The sequence below is a fragment of the Drosophila virilis genome, chromosome X (assembly GCF_030788295.1).
Source record: "Drosophila virilis strain 15010-1051.87 chromosome X, Dvir_AGI_RSII-ME, whole genome shotgun sequence".
NCBI classification, from domain to species: Eukaryota; Metazoa; Arthropoda; class Insecta; order Diptera; family Drosophilidae; genus Drosophila; species Drosophila virilis.
The window spans coordinates 22,481,489-22,508,839 of record NC_091543.1 but is presented as its reverse complement, the minus strand read 5'-3'; the positions used below and the strand labels follow the sequence as shown (position 1 = coordinate 22,508,839).

General features: G+C 43.1%; 1 protein-coding gene across 2 annotated transcripts; it reads left to right on the top strand.

Moving 5' to 3' along the window:
- The first annotated feature begins 440 nt into the window (after positions 1–440).
- ldd (lipid droplet defective) lies at positions 441–23,017 on the top strand. Of its 2 annotated transcripts, none has more exons than XM_070206616.1 (14): positions 441–534; positions 13,047–13,457; positions 13,517–13,659; positions 13,716–13,799; positions 13,872–14,012; positions 14,094–14,233; positions 14,295–15,394; positions 15,456–15,576; positions 15,632–15,822; positions 15,889–16,226; positions 16,282–16,931; positions 16,992–18,238; positions 18,425–19,130; positions 21,650–23,017. In XM_070206616.1, the coding sequence occupies exons 2-14, from the start codon at positions 13,162–13,164 to the stop codon at positions 22,493–22,495; spliced, it is 6,003 nt and encodes a 2,000-aa protein (XP_070062717.1). In that variant the 5' UTR covers positions 441–534; positions 13,047–13,161; the 3' UTR covers positions 22,496–23,017. The 2 variants fall into 2 exon arrangements, with proteins under 2 accessions (XP_070062717.1, XP_002055446.3); XM_002055410.4 differs by lacking the exon at positions 441–534 and adding an exon at positions 562–1,083.
- Positions 23,018–27,351: the final 4,334 nt, after the last annotated feature.

Sequence of the window (27,351 nt, the reverse complement as noted above, 5' to 3'; positions counted from 1 at the left end):
TGGGCGAAGAACTGTAATGTCATGCATTAAAGCGACAGGGAAACGGCCTTAATATATGGAATTAACTTATGGGAAACGGTGCAGCAATTAAAGCCATGCTATGCGACATCTCAATTTCCTGCGTTCTGCGTTCTCTTTTTGTTGTTGTTGTTGTTGTTTTTGATTGCTTTGGCCCAAAGTTCTGGCCGTGTAAAGCAGCTGCACGCCATCTGTTTACAGTTAGAACAGATCATGGAAAAGTTAAGCGCCAGCAGGAATGGGGCGTGGGTTGTACAGAGAGGGTAGGTAGGTGCTCGTAAAAGGGGTTGTTGCCGGGCTGTTATACGACTCCAAAGCCGATCGGCCAGGTGAGAAGCGGCCGCGCTAGCCCAGCCTAGCCGATCGTCGCTTGAATCGTTGGCACATTAAATCGCTGCGGCGCCGCAGCTGCGGAATTAAATAATTTTCCGTAAGCGCGCTTTGCGAAGCTCAGTTCAATTGCGGCAAGCGTTGTCAACGGACGTCTTTTCACAACCATAGCACAGCTTTTCAACGGCAAGTTAAACGACGCAAGCGCAACAGGCCGACACACAACAACAACAACAACAAGAAGTAGAAGAAGTGGTAGAAGTGGTAGAAGTGGTAGTTGAAGAAGACGAACAATAAGCAGTCAGTGATCAGATGCAAATGCAGCAAAGTGAACGAAGAACAAGAAAATAGCAACAACTAACAGCTAAAAAGCCCATTGTGCGTGTGTGTGTGTGTGTGTGTGTGTAAGTGAAGCAACAACAACGTACATCACAACAAAACGCAACGTATTGAAAGTAAAACTTGGCGTCGCTCTCTCACGCCCAAAAGCGAAAACCAATACCCGAAATACCATTAAAAACAAAACAAAAAAAAAAAAACAAACAAACCAAAAAGCAAAGAAAAAAAAAAAGAGTCAAGCGAAAAACAAGCCCAAGTCGTGTCTTAGTTTTTATATATTTTTTGTTTTTGTTTCATTTGCCTGTGTGTGTGTGTGTGTGCGTGTGCGTGTGTGCGTGCATTGCGTGTGCACAGCGACGAGAGACGAGAAATCATTTTGGAGCAAGTGCAGCGGGGGTTAGTAAGTCAATTCAATTGCATCTAATACCAGTTTAACTTCCTAACCAACACAAAGTGTGGCAATAACTCTACCAAAAAAAAAAAAAAGAGAAGAAAATAACAGAAATAAGCAATAACTAAACGAAGTTGTGAAGGAACGTGAAGAAGTGCACGAAAATGTAGAGGAGGGCGCAGACGTAAACGAAGCTTTGATTAAAAGCTTCAGGGCTCTCGCCCGTCCGTTCATGCGTCCTCAAGTCGACAGCTGTTTTTAATCGCTATCGCTTTCAGCTTACTTTTTCCTTTCTTTTGCCGTTGCTGTTGTTGTTGCTATTGCTATTGTTGTTATTGTTTCTTTCTTGACACGTTGCACTGGTTGCGGCTGTTCTTGTTGTTGTTGTTGTTGTTGTTGCTGTTATTGTTCGGCAATTGTGTAGCTGGCTTATTGTTTCATCCGTGAAGGGCCGCGCTCAGAGTTGGCAACAAAAGAATTGTTTTACTCAACGACAACATCTGAACGTTAAATATAATAGGACTTGGTCCACTAACAAATCGGTTTAGTTGCACCGATTGAAAGCTATTCGATATTCCAAGAGCTTGATATCCAAATTAGAACAGTTACAATTTGACTTTAGTCAGTGTCTTTTTTCTAAGTCTACGATTTCTTTGAGTTGTTTATTTGACTACATTGCATTTGTTTACACTGCAAATTTGTTAGCCAAAGAAACAAGCCATTTCATAAATATTGCTATAATTGATAGACGACTGTGCGCATAAATATTTATGTGAATATCACACTCAATATCCGTAATAAAATCGGTGTATATATTTGTTTCGAATTCCGCAAGTGCTAGTGTTTTGAATCATTCTACTTCGAAGGTGACTAGTCGGGGCCTTAGACTCCTGATTTCCATAAAAAACGCAATACATTCTGCATAATGTATATAGATATATATATTCGTAATTCGTTCAAAACTATTGGATACGGTATCTGAATCTTCTCTAAACGTATCTCAAGCATTCAAGCTGTTGACTGAATAGGAAAGCCCAGTTTTATATTGTCAATGTTAATTTCCCGAATATTTACACAATCTGCAGATGCTCTTTATTCTGGTCTTTAACTATCTTTAACCGGTTTCAGCTGGGCCTGTAATTTCAGCATAACATTTGAAAATACTCTGCCGATATTCGTATATACATATATGTATATATACACATATTTTGCCGGTTACTTGACTTGTTTTGAGCTATTCCAAAAACCAGACCAGAATTTGAGTCATTTCAGCCGTATTTCAGATCATAAAGAAATTGTCAAGTTATTTGTTTAGCTTAATGAATATTATTCTGCAGCATCGGAAAATTCTGGTTCGACTCCCCAGCTGCGCTTAGAGCTTGTGCATATAACATATAAGTATTAATGGTAATATATTATTAGAAAATCTTAAAATAATCAGTTCTACAGTACAGGTATCCATTTAAGTACTTGAGCATCGATGCCTTTATGTTTTAGATATATTCCATTAAGTACTATTCTCGGCTCCTTTGTTTCTTTATTATATGGCATACATATGCTCTTTTATACTTGCGCAATCTTTAAACCATTTGTTCTCAAAATTCTATATTTTTGCGAGGGTATCATGGGTTCGGTGTGCGAATGTTGTTTATTGACTTTCTTATCTTTGGCACACTTTAGCTACTCTCTGCAGATTCCCCGGTTAGTTGGCCCTTGAGGCTACTTATAGCATGCAGTAGCCCCCCGCTCCCCTTGGTATCCGACAGATACTCGTTTACATATGGAGGTAGCCGGGCTTAATTGCATTGAGACTGTTGCATGTTGACCTTGCAAGTTGCTGAGCAGGTTAAAAGCAAAAAAAGAGTAAAATACAAGCAAGACTGCGTTGGTCGGGCTTACCCGACTATGAAATACCCAGAACTGAGCGCAAAGCTGCCGTTACAAACATATTCAGCTTCTACTCTTTGCCCTACACTAAGGGAACGGGGCAAATACATAAACTAAAATATTTGAAGTTCTTAGATAGTATACGACATACTACATAGAAAGTTGAATGGAGTTATGATAGAAAAACATGGAATTGGAAAGAGACATGGAAAAATTGATATACTCTTAGACTCTTAAGACTTGAGCTTTTGACGGAAAAACAAACGGACTTTAGTTAAATGGAAGAAATGCCGCCCACTGGCTGTTGGGCTAAATGGAACAGAACCAATATACCCATTCCCAATGAGCGCAGGGTAGATTAAAAATGAAAATTAAAAGCTCAGCAGCATTTCCTATGCACTCAGCCAAGAGCTTATAAATAAATACATATGCGATATACGTTATACTTAAGCGCAAAAGATTTATAATATTTTAGCCATTATAGGTATATATAGACAACAATGCGTCTCGGATCGATGAGGCCACGGTTATTGCCGAATCATGCTGATGATGGGGCTACAAGTTGGCTGCAAGATCGCAAAAAAACATGCCAGAACCAGAATCAGACTGTTGAAATATCAAAATTAGTTCGTAGATCAGTCCGACAGCAGTCGTTGGCCGGGAGTTCAGAGTATTATGTATGCTTATAACGAGAGCAACAGCCATGTAAATTTAAGTGGGGATAATAATCAAAAAATAAAAACGCATTATTATAATAATAAAGCTGGGCGGATGTTGGCGGGTGTTGGGGTTGGCGGGTTTGGCTTGCAAATTGACAATGAATACACGAAGCAAACGAGTTTTCTATTTATTAACTTTTATTTATTTTTGATATTCATTTATCGCATCGCACAAACTACGACCATGTTTCCTCGCGTCTCTGTTGCCTCTGTCCCGACTTAAATGTGTGATTTTTTTTCTTTTTTTTTTTTTAGTAACTGGTCTTGAAGACTCATGGCCAAGGTCGGGTACTTAATACACATTTCTAATTACCATAAGTTGTGCTAAAAGTGCCTCGCCGACAAATGATATACATATATATATATATATATTTTCTATTTAAAATTGGTTGGGTTTATTTTTATTACACATAGTTTTTAAACATGCAGTCGCATAGTTATTGCTACTTACAGGTGTAGCTGGGCTTTTTGTGTGCTTACGAGTTGTTGCTCTTAAACTGAGTTGTTGTTCCTAGGCCGAAGCATGTGGGCGGCATGTTGCAATAGTATGTTTAAGCTGTCAGCGTCAAGGTGTTCAGCCTGTTCTTATCATAATTAGTGCAGTTGTCAGCCATTTGGGGCAATTATCACATCTGGCGGCCGTTGTTGAGCATCTCTCAGAGATATGTCACACTGTGAGGCCTTCTGACTTTTTCATGTGTTTCAGAAATTATAGCTCCCAAACAATTATGATGTTAGTGTTGCATTCATAATTTGCATGACCAATTACTCAGCTTTACATCAAAGTTCTAGCTCGTTGACATTCAGTTAAAGTTAATGTGCAGTTAAATTGCACTTTGCTTTCTCATCCTTCATTAAATGCCAGCACGAGTCAAGAAATGTATAAGCTTGACTTTTAACTGGCAACATTCATGTCAAATATTTACTAGGTGAATAAGCGGCGTTAAATTTGACGACATGTTAAAGTGATTGCTAACTTTACCAGCCGGAGCAGTGGATCTTGAGTTCGTTAGGGAAAGGTTTTTGAGAAGTTATCAAGTTCAAGCTTCAATATATCTTTGCAACTGAGAGACTAGTTTTGACAGAAACACATAGACGTATAGGCAACTCTGCTATTCGTTCTGATTACAGTTCGTAAAAAACTCTTTTCGTTTGGAAACTATAAACAAATCGCTTTCAAATATTCGGATGAATACCTTTAGTAAAGCCTATAAAATGTCCTACAAATAGGTTTATCTATTTTGTACTTTTCGAGTATTTAACAACTGGTACATGCTATTATCAAAATGTATTTTCTTTAAGATTTCTCTACAAACTTTGGAGCTAATTACTTAAAAGCGTTTCAGATTTTCCCATGCCTTCTCATACAATAAGGCATATTAACGTGGCAAAAAGGAAGACTTTTTTGAACTTTTTTATTTTTCAAGACATAAATAAATTTGAGCGAGAGAGCTAGCAAGAAAGAGAGAGAGAGAGAGAAAAAAATTAGCAAAATCTTATCGGCATCTGAATACTTTATCATTTAGCTATATGGGCATAATTGGAATTATAATTGGCATTGGCTAAATGCTAATCGTCACGTAATGGCGTCTTTCAACTCGTCTCTAAGATGGTGTCATAAATTCATTGTTCTTCCATGACACAAGCTTGCACCCACTGAAATTAGACAAGAGTACATTAATGTCAGCCATTGTTCTTCTATAGTTTAAGACTTTGAGAGCATTGCCGAGACGTGTTAAATGGTTCTCATTCACTTGGCGTATGGTTTATTGAATAATTGTATTTGGTTACGCATACATTGTAGTTCTCCTTAAAGTTGTTACCAAATGTATTTACAAACGAAAAGGCTTGGCTTTGAAATTGTATTGTGCTAGTGTATTTATACAATTTCCTGATAATTGTGGAAGAAGTGTCAGCAATTACGGGACTCCAGATAAACATTTAGCTAAGTTAATGCTTCTCTAACGCTTTCTAACACTTTCAATTGATGTGATGGCTGCGGATGACAAGAGCCTCGAGGCAACTAAGCTTTTAAGTTGTCTAAAAATTAATTTGAATTAATTAAAATTGCCAACTGCTGAAAATCGTGAAGAACCCTAATCGTCAGTCAGGTGTGCGAACAGGTTTGACAGACAGACAGAGTCGGCATGTCATACATGCTTCGGGTACTTTTTCTGTTTTTTTTTTATTTAGTGTTTTATTCTCTTATCTTTGTGTCATGGCAAATTTCACGTTTGACAACATGTCAAAGTTAAGCATCGATTTTTTTTCAGTGTACCCAGCTTGTTATTCTCCATGTGTAAGCGGCTAACTCTGCCGATCATTGGAAATGATCAGAGACGGACAGAGTAAGAAAAAACAACTTGGCATTGCTTCAAGTGTGATGCGGTCAGTCAAGCGTAAAACTGTGGAAATTCTAAGCTTACATGGCAACTGTTTCGAGTGGACTGTATTTGATTATTCCAGTCAGTCAGTGTTGGCTTAACGCTTCATAGAAGAAATAATCATGTACACACTGTTTTTTTAAATTAGAAGATCTAATTAGCGACTGCTTAACTTATCCACGTTTTTTACTACTGTCTATATGATATAATTGAAACTTTTTCTCAGAAACTCTGTTTTCTTGGCTTGGTCGATTTGGCTGCTGTAGCGAATTCTTCTTTTATATACTTATAAAATTGACATGAATATGCCTTCATATAACGCATAGAATAGAACATCTTCGACCGCTTAAAGTATATACATTCCGCTTAAAGTATATACATTCCTGATCCGTATCGACAGACCATGTTGGTCTGTCTGTCTGTCTCCTTTTTTTTGGAAACGGAGGAATTGGACCACAAAGCTAACATTCACTTGAACAAGAAGCGAATCAGTTACACTCCTTAGGGATATAAGTATATCGTTTATTTTGTAGACTAGTGTGGCTTGGTTGAGCATACCAAGAACTCAACTGGCTGCCCGGACCTAGCGCAAGGTTTGAGCCGGCAACTCTACGACTCGCTGTCTGGGCCCTACGTGCCTGGACTGGCTAATTGCAAGTGCGATCTTTCGCACAGATATAACCAATGTTTGTATATGGGGATTTCGAGTCGCGTTTCTTCCGCATGCAAAGTGAATCGTCTGCGTGCTGTCGGCTGAGGCAAGTTGGGGCTGGGACTGGGGCTGGTGCTGGGGCTGGGGCGTGCGCGGGTGGACCATGCAAGCAAATAATAATCTCACATATGTGTTAATTATAACTAGCTATTGTCTTATATTTCCATTGTTATTGTTGGCGCTGTTTTTCTTTTGAATTCGTTTGTAATGTATTGGCAAAATCATGTACTCTTTACATAGCTTGTCGATTCGGTATACACTGAGAGCCCAAAAAGTGTGAACGTGTTTTGAAAGTGAGCTGTTTTCACAAAGAACGTGACAACCAGAGCGTAGCTATGCAAATTTACAAATATTTTGACAGAAACAGCAATTTCATTGCAAATTTCAATTCATTTTTAGATTGATAAAATTCTACAATGTTATATAAAATATACGTTGCGCTCAATAAAAAGCCAACTAGCATTTCACTGCAATTGCTCATCGCCAAGATCATGAAATATATTTTAATATAGTAAATAAAAGTGTAGTTTCAAGTTGAACCCATTTAAGGATGCTGTTTGCTGGGATTGGAAACCTTCTTCACGAACTGAACCTTAAGGCAGACAGTTGCTTCGAACCTTAAGTCAACCAAGGATCTTTGTATTTGGAGCTTGCACAATCGATAAAGTCGAGATCTATAATGTGTAATCAGATGGATTAGCACTTGCATCTCAGTCGACCCAAATCGGACTTGAACGCTTATGCTGATAGAGAAAATATGTAGAAATCATTAGTAAATTGGAATTTCAATTATATCTCAAACTTAAGACCCAGTCAAAAAGAAGTCTACGTTGTCTGATCGAATTTACTTAACAATACATTATAAGATAAATGTATTTCTAATTCGCCAATTAGAATCATTATGTTCGCATATACACATCGATGTATGTCTATCCTTAACATGTCATAGTCCCCCCGTTGAAATTGTGCTTAAATTAAGAAAAATTGTGCCTGAGACAGACCTTACCACAAAACTTATGAGTATAATCGGCAAATAACAAACAATATGTGTTGCACATTTAAATACACAGATATTTGCCGCCTAATCGATTTTGTAGAGACCGTCATATTGTAGACTAGAGAATTATTTGTTGTATTGTATTTGTATTTTTGTGTATTTGCCTTGGAATTATCAGTGGCGATTCTCGCTTATGGATCAGTTCAGCCAATTCCCAACTGATAGTGGGGCCGAGTTGCACAATAAATCAATGAATGACATAGTTCTAAAGAAAAAATTTGTTATTTTATTGAACTCATGTGTATTTGCGTATTGGGCTAATGCTCAGCATTTGAATGATCGCAACTAGGTCGATCGCTTGATCGCCACATCATTAATAGATCAATGAAATGCATAATAATAGTGTCTTAATGTCATTAGCTACTCACGCGTTCGAATGAGAGCAACAGCTTGATTTCTATATATATATATATATACAGATACTGACACACGCACACCCAATGCACTGAGCAATAAGTGTGCGAATAACTGGTTCAGAGATTGCGAACAAGTCGCCGAGAAGAGATTTAACTGGCATCAGATGGACGCAATTTCGTAATCCATTCAAGTTGGAAAATTGTGAAAACGTGAAAACGACCACAGAAAATAGTTGCCGTTTATAATATGTGCAATACATCTTAGCTCTTTGCTGGCGTACACAAGACCCAAACCTCTATTTGGTAAAAAAAAAAATATGCAAAAACAAATATGAATACCACTTTCTTGATCGAGTTATAAATGCAACTGACTAACAAGGATTGGCTTGTGTTGAATGCTGAATAGTCTTAGTCAAAGAGATCCTACTTTTTCTTCAAACTGTTTGCGAAGTTGTTCCTTAGGCAAGTTATATTTCTGTGTAACCAGATAATCGGATGTTCAATAGGAGTGTGTGTTTCTATAACCTGAATACATTGGAATCGGGTGAGAAGGGTTTTGTTTGAATTGAAGTGTCAGGCGGTTGAAAGCATCTTTGAGCCCATAAAGTATTCTGTACGCCAGATATTGTAAATTATATATTGTCATTTTCTCAATATCTTCTTCTAAGTTAATCAAGAATACGTTTCCCATACTAAAATAATAAGTAGAGCCCCTGGGTGTGGGTATATGTGTTTATAACGGCAGCTTGGCGCTGGATAGAGGATATTTGATAATCGTGTATTCCCGACTAGAGCACCCTAACATGCTGTTGTTGCTGGGCGCTTGTGGAAATGTTTATGCTAATATATGTATGAATTCTTATTTGAGACTCAGATAACTCTGGATTTGACAGATAGTTAGGGTGTTGCCTTTATTAGCGTTTTGAGCAAACGCAACAGTAGATGAGCAATCAGTTAACCAGTTCTCTAGCCTGCAATTAAAAGGTCAATAGCTATGCATAAGACTCTATAGATCGAATGCCACAACGCGAGACTGTGATAACTACCGAGAATAAGTCAAGGAAATAGCATTGACACAGAAACTGAATGCACGAGTACAAGATTTCACAGACGAAAGACGAAAATTTATTTCTTTTGTTTGGATTTGCGAGAATATTGCATATTATTGCAGCCAACATCAGTCTAGACAGACGAGTCGGACGAGTATCCATGATTTATCCGGCTCATAAATTTGGCTGTTACATCAATGAAGGCGTAGAACGCTTGAGTGAACCTTGGACCCGGCGTTCAGCGGCTGTCAAACCCCTTTTAGGATGGCAAATTAATTGAAACTTCTAAAAATAAACAAAATAAAAAACCCCAGACATTTGAGTCAAAAAGTCGCAAGCCAAGCTTTGCATGCAAATATAACGAGAAGCCCTAACTGGTTTTTGGGTCTTGGATTTTCGTTCCCATCGAAACCTACGAGAGCCTCAAATTAAAACAGTCTAGTGTTGTTCAGGAATTACTTAATTCTGATTCAGAGTTGCTCAAACGTGCAAACGTCTGTGAACTTTGGCATTTAAATTCTAGCCGCATAATATATTGACTTCGAATACCCTGCTGAGGTTGAACCTAGAATACCCTGCAAATGGGAAGCGTATTGCAGTGGCTTGGTAAGTCGCACACTTCTTTACTCATTAATCGAATCCAATTGTTAAATGTCAAACTAGTTATACATATATTTCAATATGATTAATTATGGAAGTTAAAGATTTTTATGGAAGTTTTTGATTACCCTGTGCGAAAAGCAAAAGTCTAGTGTTCGTGAACGTATGTTCCGTATTTTGTCATCGATTTTGGAAAACTTAATGGATCGATTCAATAATACTACTAAAAATATTGAAAGCAAATATTTTCATGTACAAGAGAGATCCAGCCAAGTTTAAAATCTGCCAGAATGTAATTTTTGGTATGATTTGATTAGAGCTCCGATTCGGCTGCTTTTTTCATGCAATTGGTTCGGTTAAAGGTTCAGTTCATTTTAATAAGATGAACGGAAATTCCTTGATTAGCCGAGCCGGTTGGCAGCCCTCTTGGCTGACAATCTATTCGAAAGTGATTAAAACCGGAATTTCTTTGTATATCTGTTTATCACATAGCCGTCACACTAAGTAATGATATATGGATTGGATATACAAATGCTTTTTCTAAGCTGAAGCAATTCATTAACTAAATTGCTGTCTTAGGATCTTAAGATTGTTCTTAACAATATTTTGCCGTCTATCAGCCACAAGCGTTCGTTAAAAGGTTACCTTTGATAAACCCAAGATGAAGTGTGCTAAATGTCAATGGTTTTAGTTACCATTGATAATCCAAAGATTTTTGTTTTTTTCTCCACTTCACCTGACTGCTGCTAAGTGTAGTAAATGTCAATGGAGTTGAACCAGCGAGATCATATAGATTTGCGTCGATGGCGATTGATTAGCTGGCGTTGTTCTATAATTGCGTGTGTAATCTTTGGTGACTCAATTGTTGCGATAATCACATAAAAATACAATGTTAATTATTTAAATTAAATAACAATAATCCGGGCAATAGATTTAATTGCAACTGCAACTAAATGCCAGGAGCGGTCCAGCAAACTGTCGGGTGCGATACATGGGGTCGATTAAAGTCTTTAATGCGCGTTGCGTCCATCAAACGTGGAAGCATTTCAAATTCAAGGTGAACAACTGCAAGTTGGCCAAAGGCGGAACTGGCGGATATGAATTAATGATACAATCAAACATATGGCTAATTAGGTATTGCGAGAAAGTTAACGCGTCTGTCCCAAGTTGACAGATGCCAGACAATGTGGAAAGTCTCACACTCGCCGGCGGCTCAGATCCAAAATCCAAATCCCGCCCAATTATCGCAAACACTTGGGAATCCATTAGCACCCGCTTCTGGCAATAGCTACAGGGGCGCTGTTGTCACCCAAACCGGCCCAAGACGACTTGATAGTGTTTTGTTGCGTCTGGTAGCAAAACGAGAAGTGATAATGTTACGCGTGTTATTCAATTTACAATTAGTTCGTTTGTTCGCATCGACTCAGCCTCAAATGTGAGCACTAATACGGTGTTTTAGATTTAATTTGTTTGCTCACACCAAAAAATAATTAATAATAACACTCAATGAAATACAACAAATATATGTTGACAGAATGCGAGCCAAGCGTTTAAGAATTATTCTCTTTTTGGGCAAGCACCCAATCGTCCATACAGCTTCGGCATATTAGCCAAGACAACAAGTTTGGCGTTCGAGCCCCCAAGAACACGGAGCACAGATTATTTGTATACCCTTGCGAAATGTGTAACGCATAGAAGAAGACAGCTCCGAGCCCATCTCCATCTTCATCTGTCTTCAAGTTTTAAACTGAAACTTCTAAGTACAAAACGTGTCACGGGCAATGCCGGAAAATACCCGCTAGTATTTATATAGGGAAAAATTATATGAGCAATGGGAGCAGTAATGAGTTTTAAGGCAGCGTTTGCTGAGCTTGTTAATTATGCCATAACAGGGACACTAGGGCAATTGAATGTGTTATGACCGCCCAATGTGAAGAACCAGTGTAGGATCTCAATGGATATAATGGTTCGCAAGTTCGCAACTTCATTTATAATCTATTGGTAGTTCATAGAGGAGTTTCATGAATAACACGAACAATTTCACTTGCATTTTCAAGATTATTCATTTGAGTCCGGCGACGACGTGTAATTTATTCTGTACACGTAATATATAACACAGCGAAAGTCCAAGTTTCCGTTCCTTTGTTTGTGTTTTATAATTACTTTATTAAATTATGAATTGATTGTTGGGGGGTTGAACTGCGATGCACGCACAAAGTTTTGTCGGAAAAATCTACTAAGGCGTATATTTTCTTGAAAAAGTATTGACAGCCGAGCTCAAATAGCCATATCCGTAATTCCGACTACTATTTTTTAAACTATCGTCAATAAACTTTGCACCTGTAGTGTCACATGCTTGGCATTTAAGACATTTAACTGCCCCCTTTATATTTTCCAATTCATATTGAGATTGATTTTCAATAAGTCTTTACCAGCTCTACCAGCTCTTCTATCAGCTGGGTGTAAAGCTTTTGTAAGCCACTCAAGTCGTAAGTCTACAATCATTCTATGCAGATTAGTTTGAAGTTTAAGTCTTGCGGAAACAGGGACATTTATTAAAAATATAAAGGAATCTCTAGCACTACAAAGACTGTAAGGTCGCATCTACTGTCCTTTGGAACAATGTGCTCGTATAAAGTTAATGTCAAACTGCGTTTGAACATGGCTTTCTTCTTGTCAAATAGCTAACATGCAGATTGACAAACAGATTATGTCTAAAAACGATTAGCTGAGGACTTCCAAAGAATACAATGAATATAAGTATATGAAAAACAAAAAATAATTTGATTAAAAATATTATTGACACTCGTGAGTTTCCCATTTCTTGTTTTTTGTTTATGCTCATTACTTTCCTCTTTGTGAATAACAACAAATTAAGCGAACAACCGGCGACCTCTCGCATGTTAGTTCGACGCTCAGACACCTAAGCCTCGCAGGCACACGACGCCACGTTTGCTTATCACACTTATTTGGTTGTGTTGTTGTTGGTGTTGATGTTTTTCATACATACTTTGATTACGATTTCCCCCCATTTGGAGGTGCAAGTGTTCGAATGCTCGTCTAAGTGCTTCAGTAAACACTTCAGTTTCGTAGCCCCTACGGCTTTTGCTGGCGTTGATCACCAATCAGCCAAGCAGTCAGGATAAGCTCTTATAAATATATAGATTTTCCTTAACCGAATCTAACAGCATCGACAAATTACAGCTCTAAAATGTGTCAATGATCTGAAAGAAAGTGAAGTCAACAGAGATTTACTGACGAAACCCCCAACTGCAGACCGTGGAATTGGAGTAGGCAGCTGCAAGTGGATACGATCGCAATGTCCTTCAGGACGAGCGAGGTTAGAGCCCTGCTGCGCAAGGACGTGCTTGTGCGCTGGCGCCAGAAGGGCTTGACGTTGACGCTGTTCCTCTGGCCATTGGTGACCTTCATATTGCTTTATCTCATACGGCTCAAATATGGCTCGGAACAGGTGGATGCTTGCCAATTTCCCACACGCCTGCTGCCCACCAAGAATCAGGTAGTGCCTAGTGCATTCTCCTATATTTGCAGCATAGAGAACAAGTGCTTGAAAACCGATCCGTATGAGGAGTACTCCAAATGGCAGGGAGCACCGTAAGTGTGGGTCTTGGCTGGCATCTTGTGAACTATTTTTGCTGATCCTCTGTTTGCAGCTTGCATTCCGTGATTGACATTGTTAATGTATTCGTCACCGATGATCGTCTGTACAATGCGGTCATTGAGCTACCGGAGAAGGCGAACTTTGTGAATGCGGTGACTACGCTGGTCACTAGCAATCACCTGGATCTTATTCGAAGTGAGTTGTTTGCGGATATCCTCGCGAAATTGTTAATCCTAATCGAGCCTTTGCAGGCAACATAAGCGAAATTATTTCACTGGTGCCCGAAATTGAGCGCCTGATGAATTACAGCTTTGATATCACGAAACTGTTTTCAAGTAAGTTGGTAGCCCCGCAGCTAGCTCTTATGCTATTTGTACTCAGAGCAAGAACTTTGATCTCTTTCCTAGATCGGGAGACATTCGTTAAGCTGGGCGTTTTGCTATGTGGTCATCCGTTTCCCAGCACAGAGAGCATACCTCTCGTCAACGACATACTATACTCCGAAGACTTTAGCGAGGTCAACGACGATGAGCTAAAGGCCATGCCAAGTATGTCCCATTCACCTCCGCTATCAGCTCTCATTCAAACCTTCTTTTCATTCTCTCCCTCTCTTTCTCTCTCTCTTATAGCTAAGTATTGTAAGCGTTTGTATTTAGATGTTACTTCAACGAACCAGGGCAAACTCACCTGGAACTTCATTAAGCCGATTATACAGGGTAAAATTCTATATACGCCAGCCAATGCGGATACGGAGAGCATTGTCAAGTTTGTAAGCACTCCAAGCTTATTAACCGATCTGTTGTATCTATGCTAACTATTTGCTTTTGTAGACTAATGCCACATTCGAAGAACTTGGTCGACTAAAGAATCTTTCGAGCGCCGCTGCCGCCATACTCAACAAGCTGCATACGAACGCGACCTTCCAGGAGGCCTTCGATAATCTGCTAAAGCTGGCGCGTTCGCCGCTGGTCAAGAGCCTGTTGGGCAATGACTTTGACATTGAGGAGATCGAGCGCGTCATGAACTATGTGCGCAACAATAATCTTATCTACGAGATACTGACGACGGTCAGCGAATTGCTGGAGTGCCTTTCGGTGGACCGCTTTGAGCCGGTGTCCGATGTAGACCAGCTGAGGCGGCGCGCCTACGAGCTAAACCAGCAGCGCATTTTTCTGGCCGCTCTTAACTTCGAGAACGTGGGGGGTGAGCATATAACGTATAGACTGCACATGGACACGGACAATACGCAGCCCACGTTCGAGAACAAGAATCGGTTTTGGTTTCCGGGGCCGGCCGCCAGCATGCTGGTGGATCTCAAGTATCACAGGGGTTTCGTGCAGCTTAAGCAGATAGTTGACCTGGGCATTATCAAACATAAGCGCCAAGAGTTGGGTCCCGTCGAGGAGCCTGAATCAGATCGGCCAACACGCCCCGTCATCAGCCTGCAACGCGTGGATGATGACGAAGACCTCTTCAATGATGAGGATGACTTGGACCCCAACATGGCTAGCTCCGACAAGCCGGAAGATTCGCACACGACTATCTTGCCGCAGACACCAGAAGTAGAGACAACCACCGTTGGGGAGCAACAGCAAGAGACTACCACGGAACAGAAAACTACGCAAGAGGAAGATAGAGCCACATTATCCACTAATAACCCAGATTTTGTGTTCCTAAGCAATGGCGATGTAAAGGAACGCAGCGAGCGCGTACGACGCCAGCAATTGTCCGACCTAACTAGCTTAAGTGACCAACAGGAGGAGGAGTTAAATGGGCCAGCGCTCAATGCACATCGCGTCAAGCGTCAGGGTCTCTTGGATCTGCTTAGCAGCTTCGGCAGCGACAGCGAATCGAAGGATATGAAATTTGCCGTGGACGATATGCAATTCTATACCAAACAATTTCCCTATCCGGCCTATGTCAGTGATGAGTAAGTGATCCATTATGCAAGAGGCTTACCCATCAAAGTGCCTGATTTCCAATCCTTTCAGTTTTAAGCGTGGCATCTACTTGGCTCAAGCCGTCCAAGTATCCTTCTGTTTGGGTCTGGTTGTAGCCGTGGCTATATGCGTTCGGGAGCGTATCTGGATGCGTGAGAGCCGCAACAGCATGGTGGGTAAAAGTCAGAGGCATCCCAATTCTGATGATGACTTTACGGATCTTTCAGCTAATGCGCTCCATGGGCCTGCACGCACACTCAGAACTGGTCGCCTGGATTCTTATTAGTTTCGTGGAGCTGTGCGTCATCTTTGTGCTGATCAGCATTGTCCTCTATGCCGGTGGCATTCTGGTCTATACCAACTGGTTCTTCATGATGTTTTATTGTCTCGTCTTTGGCGCGTGCCTGATCTCATTCTGGTGTGTACCCCAAACAACAAACTGACTGAGGCATTTGACTAAGTGACACCTTTTCAATATCTGCAGCTATATGTGTTCTAACTTCTTCATATCTGCCAACATTGGTGCCGTTGCCGCGGCGCTGATTTTCTTTATAACCCTCTGTCCATTTATCATTGTGCTTCTTTTCGATGCGAAGCTAAATTTGCTGGAGAACTTTCTGGTGAATCTATCCTTCACGACAGCCTTTGCCAAGGGCTGGAGCGAACTGATGCGCATGGAGCTGCAAGAGCAAGGTCTGGGCTTGGGTCACCTGCTCAAGCTGGGACCCATAGGTAGCGACTGTGCGCTGGCATTCCTCATGTTCATTCTAGATCTTCTGTTGTATGCGGCCATTGGCTATGGCTATCAGCGCTATAAGAAAAGTGAGTCCAACCTTCGATCTTTCAAGTAGTTAAATCCAATCTGGCTTCCTTTTAGATAACTATAGCTTCGTGCGGGTAGCTCGCGCTCAGCTGGACGCCAAGTTGGGAGCTTCACTTAGCAGCGTGACCAAGATGTACGGCAACAAGTATGCCATATCGAACCTCAGCTTGGACTTTGCCCGTAACCAAGTGACCTGCCTGCTAGGACGCAATGGCGCCGGAAAGAGCACGCTCATCAAGTTGCTCACGGGCCAGACGGTGCAGACGACGGGCCAGGTGCTGTTAGCCGGCGAGCACAATGTTGGCGTCTGTTGGCAGGATAATATACTCATACCCAAGCTGACGGCACGCGAGCATCTGGAGCTGTACGCACAGCTCAAGCTGGATGCGACGGACAGTGAGCATGCGAATGCTGAGCAGGAGGTGCGTCGCACTTTGGAGAGCCTCAACTTTGGCAAGTACGAGAATTACTTTGCCTATCAGCTCTCCGGCGGCTACAAGCGGCGTCTGTGCGTGGCCATTGCCTTCATTGCCTCGCCCAGTGTGGTTATCCTGGACGAGCCCTGCAATGGGGTGGATGCCAAGGCGCGCAAGGACATCTGGCAGCTGATTGAGCAGCTGCGACAAGGACGCGCTGTCATCTTTGCCACACACTTCCTGGACGAGGCTAAATACCTCAGTGATGCGCTCTACACCATGCGCAATGTGAGTCGTCCTTTAAATTACACTTTATCCTTGGCTCATCATATCCCGTGTCTCTTTCAGGGCCGTATTGTTGCCCAGCACAGTCGGGACTCGCTGCAACGTCTCTGCACCTCGGATTACAGCGTGGAGATGCGCTGCCTAGATCCAAATGCATCGGCCGCCATTGTGCAGCTGGCTCAGCAGCTGCTAAGCCAAAGCCATGTGTTGCCAGGACGAGAGCCACAGCAACTGATTATCAGTGCCAGCTATGCGCAGAATCTAACGCCGGCTGCAGTGCAGCTTCTGGAGCAGTTGCAGGCGCAGGAGGCAGCGGGTATCATTACCGATCTGAGGCTCAACAGCAGCGGCAGCCTGGAGCAGGAGTTCGAGCAATTAAATCGTAGAGACGAGTCGCTTAATCAGCAGTTGACGTTGACCACCTCAAGTATTGTCACCGGAGCTGCCGATGTAACGGAGCAGCCGCCTGGCTGCTGGACACAATTCCGCCTGCTGCTGGGCAAACGGCGACGTCATCTGATGCGCAACTACCGCCTGCTGCTCTACGTGCTGCTGCTGCCAGCAATCTTTGAGCTGTGCGCCATGTGGTTTGTCAGCTATCGTCTGGAAGATGACTTTGACACGGTTCTGCCCTTGACTCGCAATCTCTATCCGCACACTGCGCAGGTCTTGAGTCGGGAGCGATTGACACGCTTTACAGAACCTCTCTACGACAATCTAAAGGAGGGCTGCGACACGGACTTCGAGTGCAGCGAGTTCAGCAATTCCCGGCAAGCATTCCACTGGGTGCTGACCAGCCTGGACGAGTACCGTGGCCGCCGATATGGGGGCTATGGTCTTAATGGCACCGGTGCCACCGTCTGGTACAACAACAAAGGCTACCATGCGATGGTGTCCTGGTTGAATGACCTCAACACTCAGCTGCTGCGCACGTCCCTCAACAGGACAGACTACGACATACGCGTTCTGAATGAGCCCTGGAAGCTGGGCTATGCTGAGCTGAGCACTAGCTCGGTGCTGCGCCAGGCTGGTGACTCCTGCATGGTCTTCATACTGCTGATCGCATTTGGACTGGTGGTCGCCGCCGGCTCCGTTTATCTGGTCAACGAGCGAGTCAACGGCGAGAAGCTGCAGCAACGTCTGAGCGGCGTCAGCGCTATCACTTATTGGCTGGTGGCCTTCCTTTGGGACTACCTGATCATGGTGCTTGCTCTGCTCGTTTGCCTGGCCATTGTGCTGATCTTCAACATGCCCGTCTTTGTCGATCGTCAGCAGCTGGGGGGCATTGTGGTCCTATCCCTGATGTTCAGGTATGATTCCATACTGTCAAGGAAGTGTTCACTTATCCGTGACAATTGAGAAGATGATCCTCTTTTCGCTTTCACCACAATTCCTCTTTTATTTCAACTATCTTTTCACTTCTAAAATGACTTTTTCCCTTTTACTGTAATTTCCCTTTTATTACACTTTGAGTTCACCTATTATTTACTCTACAGCTTTGCATGCGTGCCGGCCGTGCACGTTGCGGAAAAGATCTTCAGCGACTCAAGCATAGCCATTGTATCCATCTTTTGCGCCAGCATCATCATTCCGCTGGTCACCATGGGCATCGTGCTAATCCTGGGAGTTGTGGGCGACAGCCCCATCTGGGACGTCTGGCGTCATGGCTTGAACAATGCCTTCCTCGTCTTTCCCCAGCACGCACTGGGCGACGGCCTGCTGGAGCTGTGCAAGAACTACATGGCAGCTGTGGTCTTCAAGCGCTATGACATTGATTCCTACAAGCAGCCGCTGGCCAGCAATCTCCTGCAGCGTCACTTCACAGCTTTGGCCGTTGTGGGCATTGTCTGTCTATTGCTGAACCTGCTAATTGAGTGCCATTTGCTGAGCCGCATGTGGCAGCAGGTGACTAGCCTCTTGGACTGCCAGTACCGACGCGAACTACGCAAGCTGGGGCAGCTGAAGCTAGTCAACATTCAGAGCATCTTCAAGAGCTGCGTTAGTGCCGGCGAGGCACTGCGAGTCGAGAATCTATGGCTCGCCTACCGACGTGGACGCTATGCGGTGCGTCAGGTCCACTTTGGCGTACAGCGCGGCGAATGCTTCGGACTTCTTGGAAAGAACGGAGCCGGAAAGTCGACCATTTTCAAAATACTCACGCGTCAATTACTGCCAAATGTGGGGCACGTCTATTTGGAGCATGTAAGTTAGATGCTTTTTATACCCTGAACCCATTAAAAATGGGTAAAAGGTTTTATTGTATTTGTGCAAAATCCAAATGTATGTAACAGGCAGAAGGAAGCATCTCCGACCCCATAAAGTATATATATTCTTGATCAGCACCAATAGCCGAGTCGATCTAGCCATGTCCGTCTGTCTGTCCGTCCGTCCATCCGTATGTATGAACGCAAGGATCTCAGTACATATAAGAGCTATAGACTTGTAGGTGCTCCTAGTGCCTGCGCAAAACGAGTTTGTTTCCGATAATCGATAACTTACTCCGTTTCCAAGCAATTGATAAAAATCGATATCGATATCCTGTTTTTTGACTTGACATATAGCTTCTAAAAAAGAATATATATGCATTTGATGTTGGAAGTAGAGGGTTCAGGGTATCCCCTAGTCGGGAGCTCCCGACCAGAACCTCTTACTTGTTTTTTTTTTTTTAATATCTCGGGTAATAGCTCGCGTGGAGTTATGACGTTCCAAAACGACATAACTCCGCGCGGAGATATGACGTTCCAAAACAACATAGCTCCGCGCGGAGATATAACGTTCCAAAACGACATAGCTCCGCGCGGAGATATGACGTTCCAAAACAACATAGCTCCGCGCGGAGATATAACGTTCCAAAACGACATAACTCCGCGCGGAGATATGACGTTCCAAAACGACATAACTCCGCGCGGAGATATGACGTTCCAAAACAACATAGCTCCGTGCGGAGATATAACGTTCCAAAACGACATAACTCCGCGCGGAGATATGACGTTCCAAAACGACTTAGCTCCGCGCGGAGATATGACGTTCCAAAACAACATAGCTCCGCGCGGAGATATAACGTTCCAAAAGGACATAACTCCGCGCGGTGATATGACGTTCCAAAACGACATAACTCCGCGCGGAGATATGACGTTCCAAAACAACATAGCTCCGCGCGGAGATATAACGTTCCAAAATGACATAACTCCGCGCGGAGATATAACGTTCCAAAACAACATAACTCCGCGCGGAGATATGACGTTCCAAAACAACATAGCTCCGCGCGGAGATATAACGTTCCAAAACGACATAGCTCCGCGCGGAGATATGACGTTCCAAAACAACATAGCTCCGCGCGGAGATATAACGTTCCAAAACGACATAACTCCGCGCGGAGATATGACGTTCCAAAACGACATAACTCCGCGCGGAGATATGACGTTCCAAAACAACATAGCTCCGTGCGGAGATATAACGTTCCAAAACGACATAACTCCGCGCGGAGATATGACGTTCCAAAACGACATAACTCCGCGCGGAGATATGACGTTCCAAAACAACATAGCTCCGCGCGGAGATATAACGTTCCAAAACGACATAACTCCGCGCGGTGATATGACGTTCCAAAACGACTTAGCTCCGCGCGGAGATATGACGTTCCAAAACAACATAGCTCCGCGCGGAGATATAACGTTCCAAAAGGACATAACTCCGCGCGGTGATATGACGTTCCAAAACGACATAACTCCGCGCGGAGATATGACGTTCCAAAACAACATAGCTCCGCGCGGAGATATAACGTTCCAAAATGACATAACTCCGCGCGGAGATATAACGTTCCAAAACAACATAACTCCGCGCGGAGATATGACGTTCCAAAACAACATAACTCCGCGCGGAGATATGACGTTCCAAAACAACATAACTCCGCGCGGAGATATGACGTTCCAAAACAACATAACTCCGCGCGGAGATATGACGTTCCAAAACGACATAACTCCGCGCGGAGATATGACGTTCCAAAACGACATAACTCCGCGCGGAGATATGACGTTCCAAAACGACATAACTCCGCGCGGAGATATGACGTTCCAAAACGACATAACTCCCCGCGGAGATATGACGTTCCAAAACGACATAACTCCGCGCGGATATATGACATTCCAAATTATCACGATTTTTTTTTTAAATCGATGATTTTATTTTAATATCTCGGGTAAATAATTTCTGATTTTAAAAAGTTATACCTCTTTAAATGCGTACGGATCCCTACCATCAATTGGCATACAAGCAAATTAATCGTCGCTTTGTTAAAAAAAATGTTCTTGACAAGAAACCGATTCGTTCGTAATTCAAACTTTTTTATGATTTTTTGGAATATTTCCGTCAAATAATGTCCGATTTTGCAATTTCATACAATTTTTGACTCGTAAGGATCAGTTCTATCGATTGGCATCAAAAATAGGAAATTCAAAATTTTGACCAAAATCGACAAAATGGCAAGGGGTTACATCACGCCTTTTTTCGAAATAGAGGTCGGTGCGAAATCGAAACTTTTTCGATTATTTTTTTTTTTAATATCTCGGGTAAATATTCAATAATTACACGAAACTTCGGATTGCAAATTAGAATTTAAGTTAATTAAAAATGCATTTTTCGACCACTTTTGAACTTTTGAAAATGTTTAATTCAATTTTGGCTTGATTAATAACATGCTTCATTCTATCTCGATCACGCAGCCCGGCATTTCGTATTGCCCGCAGACCAATCCACTGGATCCATTGCTGACGGTAAAGGAATGCATCCTGCTATATGGCCAGCTGCGTGGCATCAAGCAGCTGGATCGCCTGCTGGAGCGCATACTGGACACTTACGAGCTGCGCAGCTATCGGGACGTGCAGGTGAAAAAGCTTAGTGGCGGCAATCGGCGCAAGCTAACGGTGGCCATCAGCTGCTGCGGATACACGCCGATTGTATTGATGGATGAGCCGACGAGCGATATGGATCCGGTGACCCGCTCCTTTGTCTATCTCACCATTGAGCAGCTGCTGTCGGCGCGTCGTGCCGTGCTGCTAACTTCGCACTCCATTTCGGAGATTGAGCACCTGTGTCAGCGCGTCGCTGTGCTCAAGGACGGCCAAATCGTGGCCAACAATAGTCCGGCAGAGCTGAAGGCCCAGCATGGTGGCTATTATGCCATCAACTGCTTCTGTGCGCCTATTCAACAGGCAGCGCTGGCCAAGATGCTAATCCAACGGCTGCCCGGCGCATCTGAGCTGCAACATTATGCGCATAGTCTGCGTTTTCTGGTCAAGGTGCGACAGGCCAGCAGCTCGGAAGCGATTGCCAAGCAGCCGACGCTTGCCGAGCTCTTTGAGGCGGTGCGTGTAATGTCCGCCAGTCTGGAGTTGCCGGCGCACTTTGCGATCAGCCGTTGCCGCTTCGAGGCGGTCTTTGAGCGCATCCTGGACAACTGCGAGGCAACCTCAAATGGGGGCTCCGATCTGCCCACCAAGTCAGCGGCGGTCAGCGGTTCGCTTGCAACGGGCTATGTGCATTGTGGCTACGAGGAGACCACGACCTAAAACTAGAGCACAACGTAAACTTTTTTTTTTTTTTTTTAATATAATTATTAATATAACATATGTTATTGTAGAATTGTATGTTTATGTTTTATGTTTATGCTTCTATTTTTACTCTATAGACAATTCATTTGTGATAAGTTAGGACGCTCCGTTCCAGTGATAAGTTTACGGTAAATGATTTGTTCGATAGGCTTGCAGGTTTTTTTGGGTTTGGGTTCGGGCTACCCAGTCAGGGTGTCTTTAAATTTAGGACAATCTAGAGCTTTAATCAATGTGTGTAAATGATTTCACAGTTAGGCTAGCTACTTATCTAATCTCAAGTACAAACATTATAATCAAGCGCCGGCGAGTGCAATGCAAGCGTTTTAGTCCCCGATGTCAGCTTTTTATATATTTGAATGTTACACGATAATGCTGGAAATAATATATGTTTGTATTTATTATAACTGAATTATGTATAACAATTATGTATAACAATAATCTGTAAACCAATAAACTGACCAATCTATGTGTATTTATCAACTTGAAGAAGCCTTTATTATAAGGGAAGGGCACATCTCCGGTCCCATAAGGAAAGAGTATGTGGTGGCAGCATACCTCGACATCCAAGAAGCCTTCGACCGGGTGTGGCACGCAGGACTCCTCTCCAAGATAAAGGACAAATTGAATCCGCAGCTATTTAGCACCATTGCGAGCTTCCTAACTGAGAGAACCTTTCAAGTGGTGCAGGATGGAGTAGCCTCTCAAACCAAACGCATAAAAGCGGGCGTTCCACAAGGCAGCGTCTTGGGTCCCACGCTATATAGCCTGTTTACACATGACATGCCCACAGCAAATGCAAGCAGACGGAATGATCGGCAGGACCTTCTGGTGGCCACGTTTGCTGACGACACGGCAATCCTTGCAAAAAACAAATGTGTGTACGTGGCAACTGACCTCTTGCAGGAATACCTCAAGCGATTTGAAAACTGGGCTTGTAGATGGAACATCGCAGTGAACCCTGGAAAGTGCGCCACGGTTACCCACACTCTACGCAAGGACTCATGCCCCGGACTTTTTCTTCATGGTGAGCTTCTAGAGCAATATCGTCAACACAAGTACCTAGGTGTCACTCTCGACAGACGACTTACATTTAGTAAGCACGTCTCTGCAGTAACGAGCAACATCAAATCTAAGATAAGGCGAATGAGCTGGCTCCTCAACTCCAAAAACAAACTCTCGCTCCGAAACAAGGTCCTAATCTACAAGGTAATCCTTGCCCCAGTGTGGCGTTACGGGCTTCAAGTTTACGGTATAGCTGCAAAAACACACCTGAACAAAATTCGCATCATTCAGGCCAAAACCCTGCGCAAAATAACTGGAGCCGAATGGTATATTCGCACACGCGACATCGCCAAGGACCTCAAGGTTCCAATGGTGGGCGACGTAGTCAACAGGCAAGCAGCGAGCTACTCAACAAAGCTCCACAACCATCCAAACATCCTGGCGAGGAGCCTGCTAAGGAGGCGAAGAAGAAGGCGACTGAAGAGGACCTACCCAACCGACCTAATCGATCGTTATGTATAGGTGACAAGCTTCGTTAATTACACCAAAATATGTTTCTATAATCTGTTAACCTAATTGTATAACTAATTGTAAAACCACAATCATCGCTAAGCTAAGTAATTATGTCACTCTGATAAAAGTTGCTAACATAGAGTAACAGGATACCAGATTTCTTAATAAACTAAATATAATTAAAAAAAAAAAAAAAAAAAAAAAAAAACCGGTCCCATAAGAGCTATATAGCGTCTGTTCATAAGTCAGTTTTACAGCATCGTCATGGTAATATGTCGCGGGGAGATATGACGTTAAAAAACGACATAACTCCGCGCGGAGATATGACGTTCCAAAACGACATAACTCCCCGCGGAGATATGACGTTCCAAAACGACATAACTCCCCGCGGAGATGTGACGTTCCAAAACGACATAACTCCCCGCGGAGATATGACGTTCCAAAACAGCATAGCTCCCCGCGGAGATATGACGTTCCAAAACGACATAACTCCCCGCGGAGATATGACGTTCCAAAACGACATAACTCCCCGCGGAGATATGACGTTCCAAAACGACATAACTCCCCGCGGAGATATTACGTTCCAAAACGACATAGCTCGGCGCGGAGATATGACGTTCCAAAACGACATAACTCCGCGCGGAGATATGACGTTTCAAAACGACATAACTCCCCGCGGAGATATGACGTTCCAAAACGACATAACTCCCCGCGGAGATATGACGTTCCAAAACGACATAACTCCCCGCGGAGATATTACGTTCCAAAACGACATAGCTCTGCGCGGAGATATGACGTTCCAAAACGACATAACTCCGCGCGGAGATATGACGTTTCAAAACGACATAACTCCCCGCGGAGATATGACGTTCCAAAACGACATAACTCCACGCGGAGATATGACGTTTCAAAACGACATCTCCGCGCAAAGTTATGTCGTTTTGGAACGTCATATCTCCGCGTGGAGTTATGTCGTTTTGGAACGTCATATCTCCGTGGGGAGTTATGTCGTTTTGAAACGTCATATCTCCGCGCGAGCTATTACCCGAGATATTAAAAAAATATTATCGAAAAAGTTTCGATTTTCGCACCGACCTCGATTTTGAAAACAAATCGTGATGATTTGGAAGGTCATATCTCCGCGGGGAGTTATGTCGTTTTGGAACGTCATATCTCCGCGGGGAGTTATGTCGTTTTGGAACGTCATATCTCCGCGCGGAGTTATGTCGTTTTGGAACCTCGTATCTCCCCGCGAGCTATTACCCGAGATATTAAAAAAATATTATCGAAAAAGTTTCGATTTTCGCACCGACCTCGATTTTGAAAACAAATCGTGATGATTTGGAAGGTCATATCTCCGCGGGGAGTTATGTCGTTTTGGAACGTCATATATCCGCGGGGAGTTATGTCGTTTTGGAACGTCATATATCCGCGGGGAGTTATGTCGTTTTGGAACGTCATATCTCCGCGGGGAGTTATGTCGTTTTGGAACGTCATATCTCCGCGGGGAGTTATGTCGTTTTGGAACTTCATATCTCCGCGGGGAGTTATGTCGTTTTGGAACGTCATATCTCCGCGGGGAGTTATGTCGTTTTGGAACGTCATATCTCCGCGGGGAGTTATGTCGTTTTGGAACGTCATATCTCCGCGGGGAGTTATGTCGTTTTGGAACGTCATATCTCCGCGGGGAGTTATGTCGTTTTGGAACGTCATATCTCCGCGCGGAGTTATGTCGTTTTGGAACGTCATATCTCCGCGGGGAGTTATGTCGTTTTGGAACGTCATATCTCCGCGCGGAGTTATGTCGTTTTGGAACCTCATATCTCCCCGCGAGCTATTACCCGAGATATTAAAAAAATATTATCGAAAAAGTTTCGCTTTTCGCACCGACCTCTATTTCGAAAAAAGGCGTAATGTAACCCCTTGCCATTTTGTCGATTTGGGTCAAAATTTTAAATTTCCTATTTTTGATGCCAATCGATAGAACTGATCCTTACGAGCTAAAAATGGTATAAAATTCCAAACTCTGACATTATTTGACGGATATATTCCGAAAAATCATCAAAAAGGTTGAATTTACGAACGAATCGATTTTTTGTCAACCACATTTTTCAACCCATCGATGATTAATTTGCTTGAATGCCAATTGATGGTAGTGATCCGTACGCATTCGAAAGGTATAACATTTTAAAATCAGACATTATTTACCCGAGATATTAAATAAAATCATCGAAAAAGTTTCGATTTCGCACCGACCTCGATTTTGAAAAAAAAATCTTGATTATTTGGAAGGTCATATCTCCGCGCGGAGCTATGTCGTTTCGGAACGTCATATCTCCGCGCGGAGTTATGTCGTTTTGGAACGTCATATCTCCCCGCGAGCTATTACCCGAGATATTAAAAAAATATTATCGAAAAAGTTTCGCTTTTCGCAACGACCTCGATTTTGAAAACAAATCGTGATGATTTGGAAGGTCATATCTCCGCGCGGAGTTATGTCCTTTTAAATCGTCATATCTCCGCGTGGAGTTATGTCGTTTTGGAACGTCATATCTCCGCGCGGAGTTATGTCGTTTTGGAACGTCATATCTCCGCGGGGAGTTATGTCGTTTTGGAACGTCATATCTCCGCGGGGAGTTATGTCGTTTTGGAACGTCATATCTCCGCGGGGAGTTATGTCGTTTTGGAACGTCATATCTCCGCGGGGAGTTATGTCGTTTTGGAACGTCATATCTCCGCGGGGAGTTATGTCGTTTTGGAACGTCATATCTCCGCGCGGAGTTATGTCGTTTTGGAACGTCATATCTCCGCGCCGAGCTATGTCGTTTTGGAACGTAATATCTCCGCGGGGAGTTATGTCGTTTTGGAACGTCATATCTCCGCGGGGAGTTATGTCGTTTTGGAACGTCATATCTCCGCGGGGAGTTATGTCGTTTTGAAACGTCATATCTCCGCGCGGAGTTATGTCGTTTTGGAACGTCATATCTCCGCGGGGAGTAATGTCGTTTTGAAACGTCATATCTCCGCGCGGAGTTATGTCGTTTTGGAACGTCATATCTCCGCGCCGAGCTATGTCGTTTTGGAACGTAATATCTCCGCGGGGAGTTATGTCGTTTTGGAACGTCATATCTCCGCGGGGAGTTATGTCGTTTTGGAACGTCATATCTCCGCGGGGAGTTATGTCGTTTTGAAACGTCATATCTCCGCGCGGAGTTATGTCGTTTTGGAACGTCATATCTCCGCGCCGAGCTATGTCGTTTTGGAACGTAATATCTCCGCGGGGAGTTATGTCGTTTTGG

Excerpts from the sequence above, each read along its gene's own strand:
- ldd (XM_070206616.1), top strand. The coding sequence starts at position 13,162 with ATGTCCTTCAGGACGAGCGAGGTTAGAGCCCTGCTGCGCAAGGACGTG. Across the intron at positions 15,395-15,455 it reads CCGGCCTATGTCAGTGATGA|TTTTAAGCGTGGCATCTACT; the intron begins GTAAGTGATCCA and ends CAATCCTTTCAG. Across the intron at positions 18,239-18,424 it reads GTCCTATCCCTGATGTTCAG|CTTTGCATGCGTGCCGGCCG; the intron begins GTATGATTCCAT and ends TTTACTCTACAG.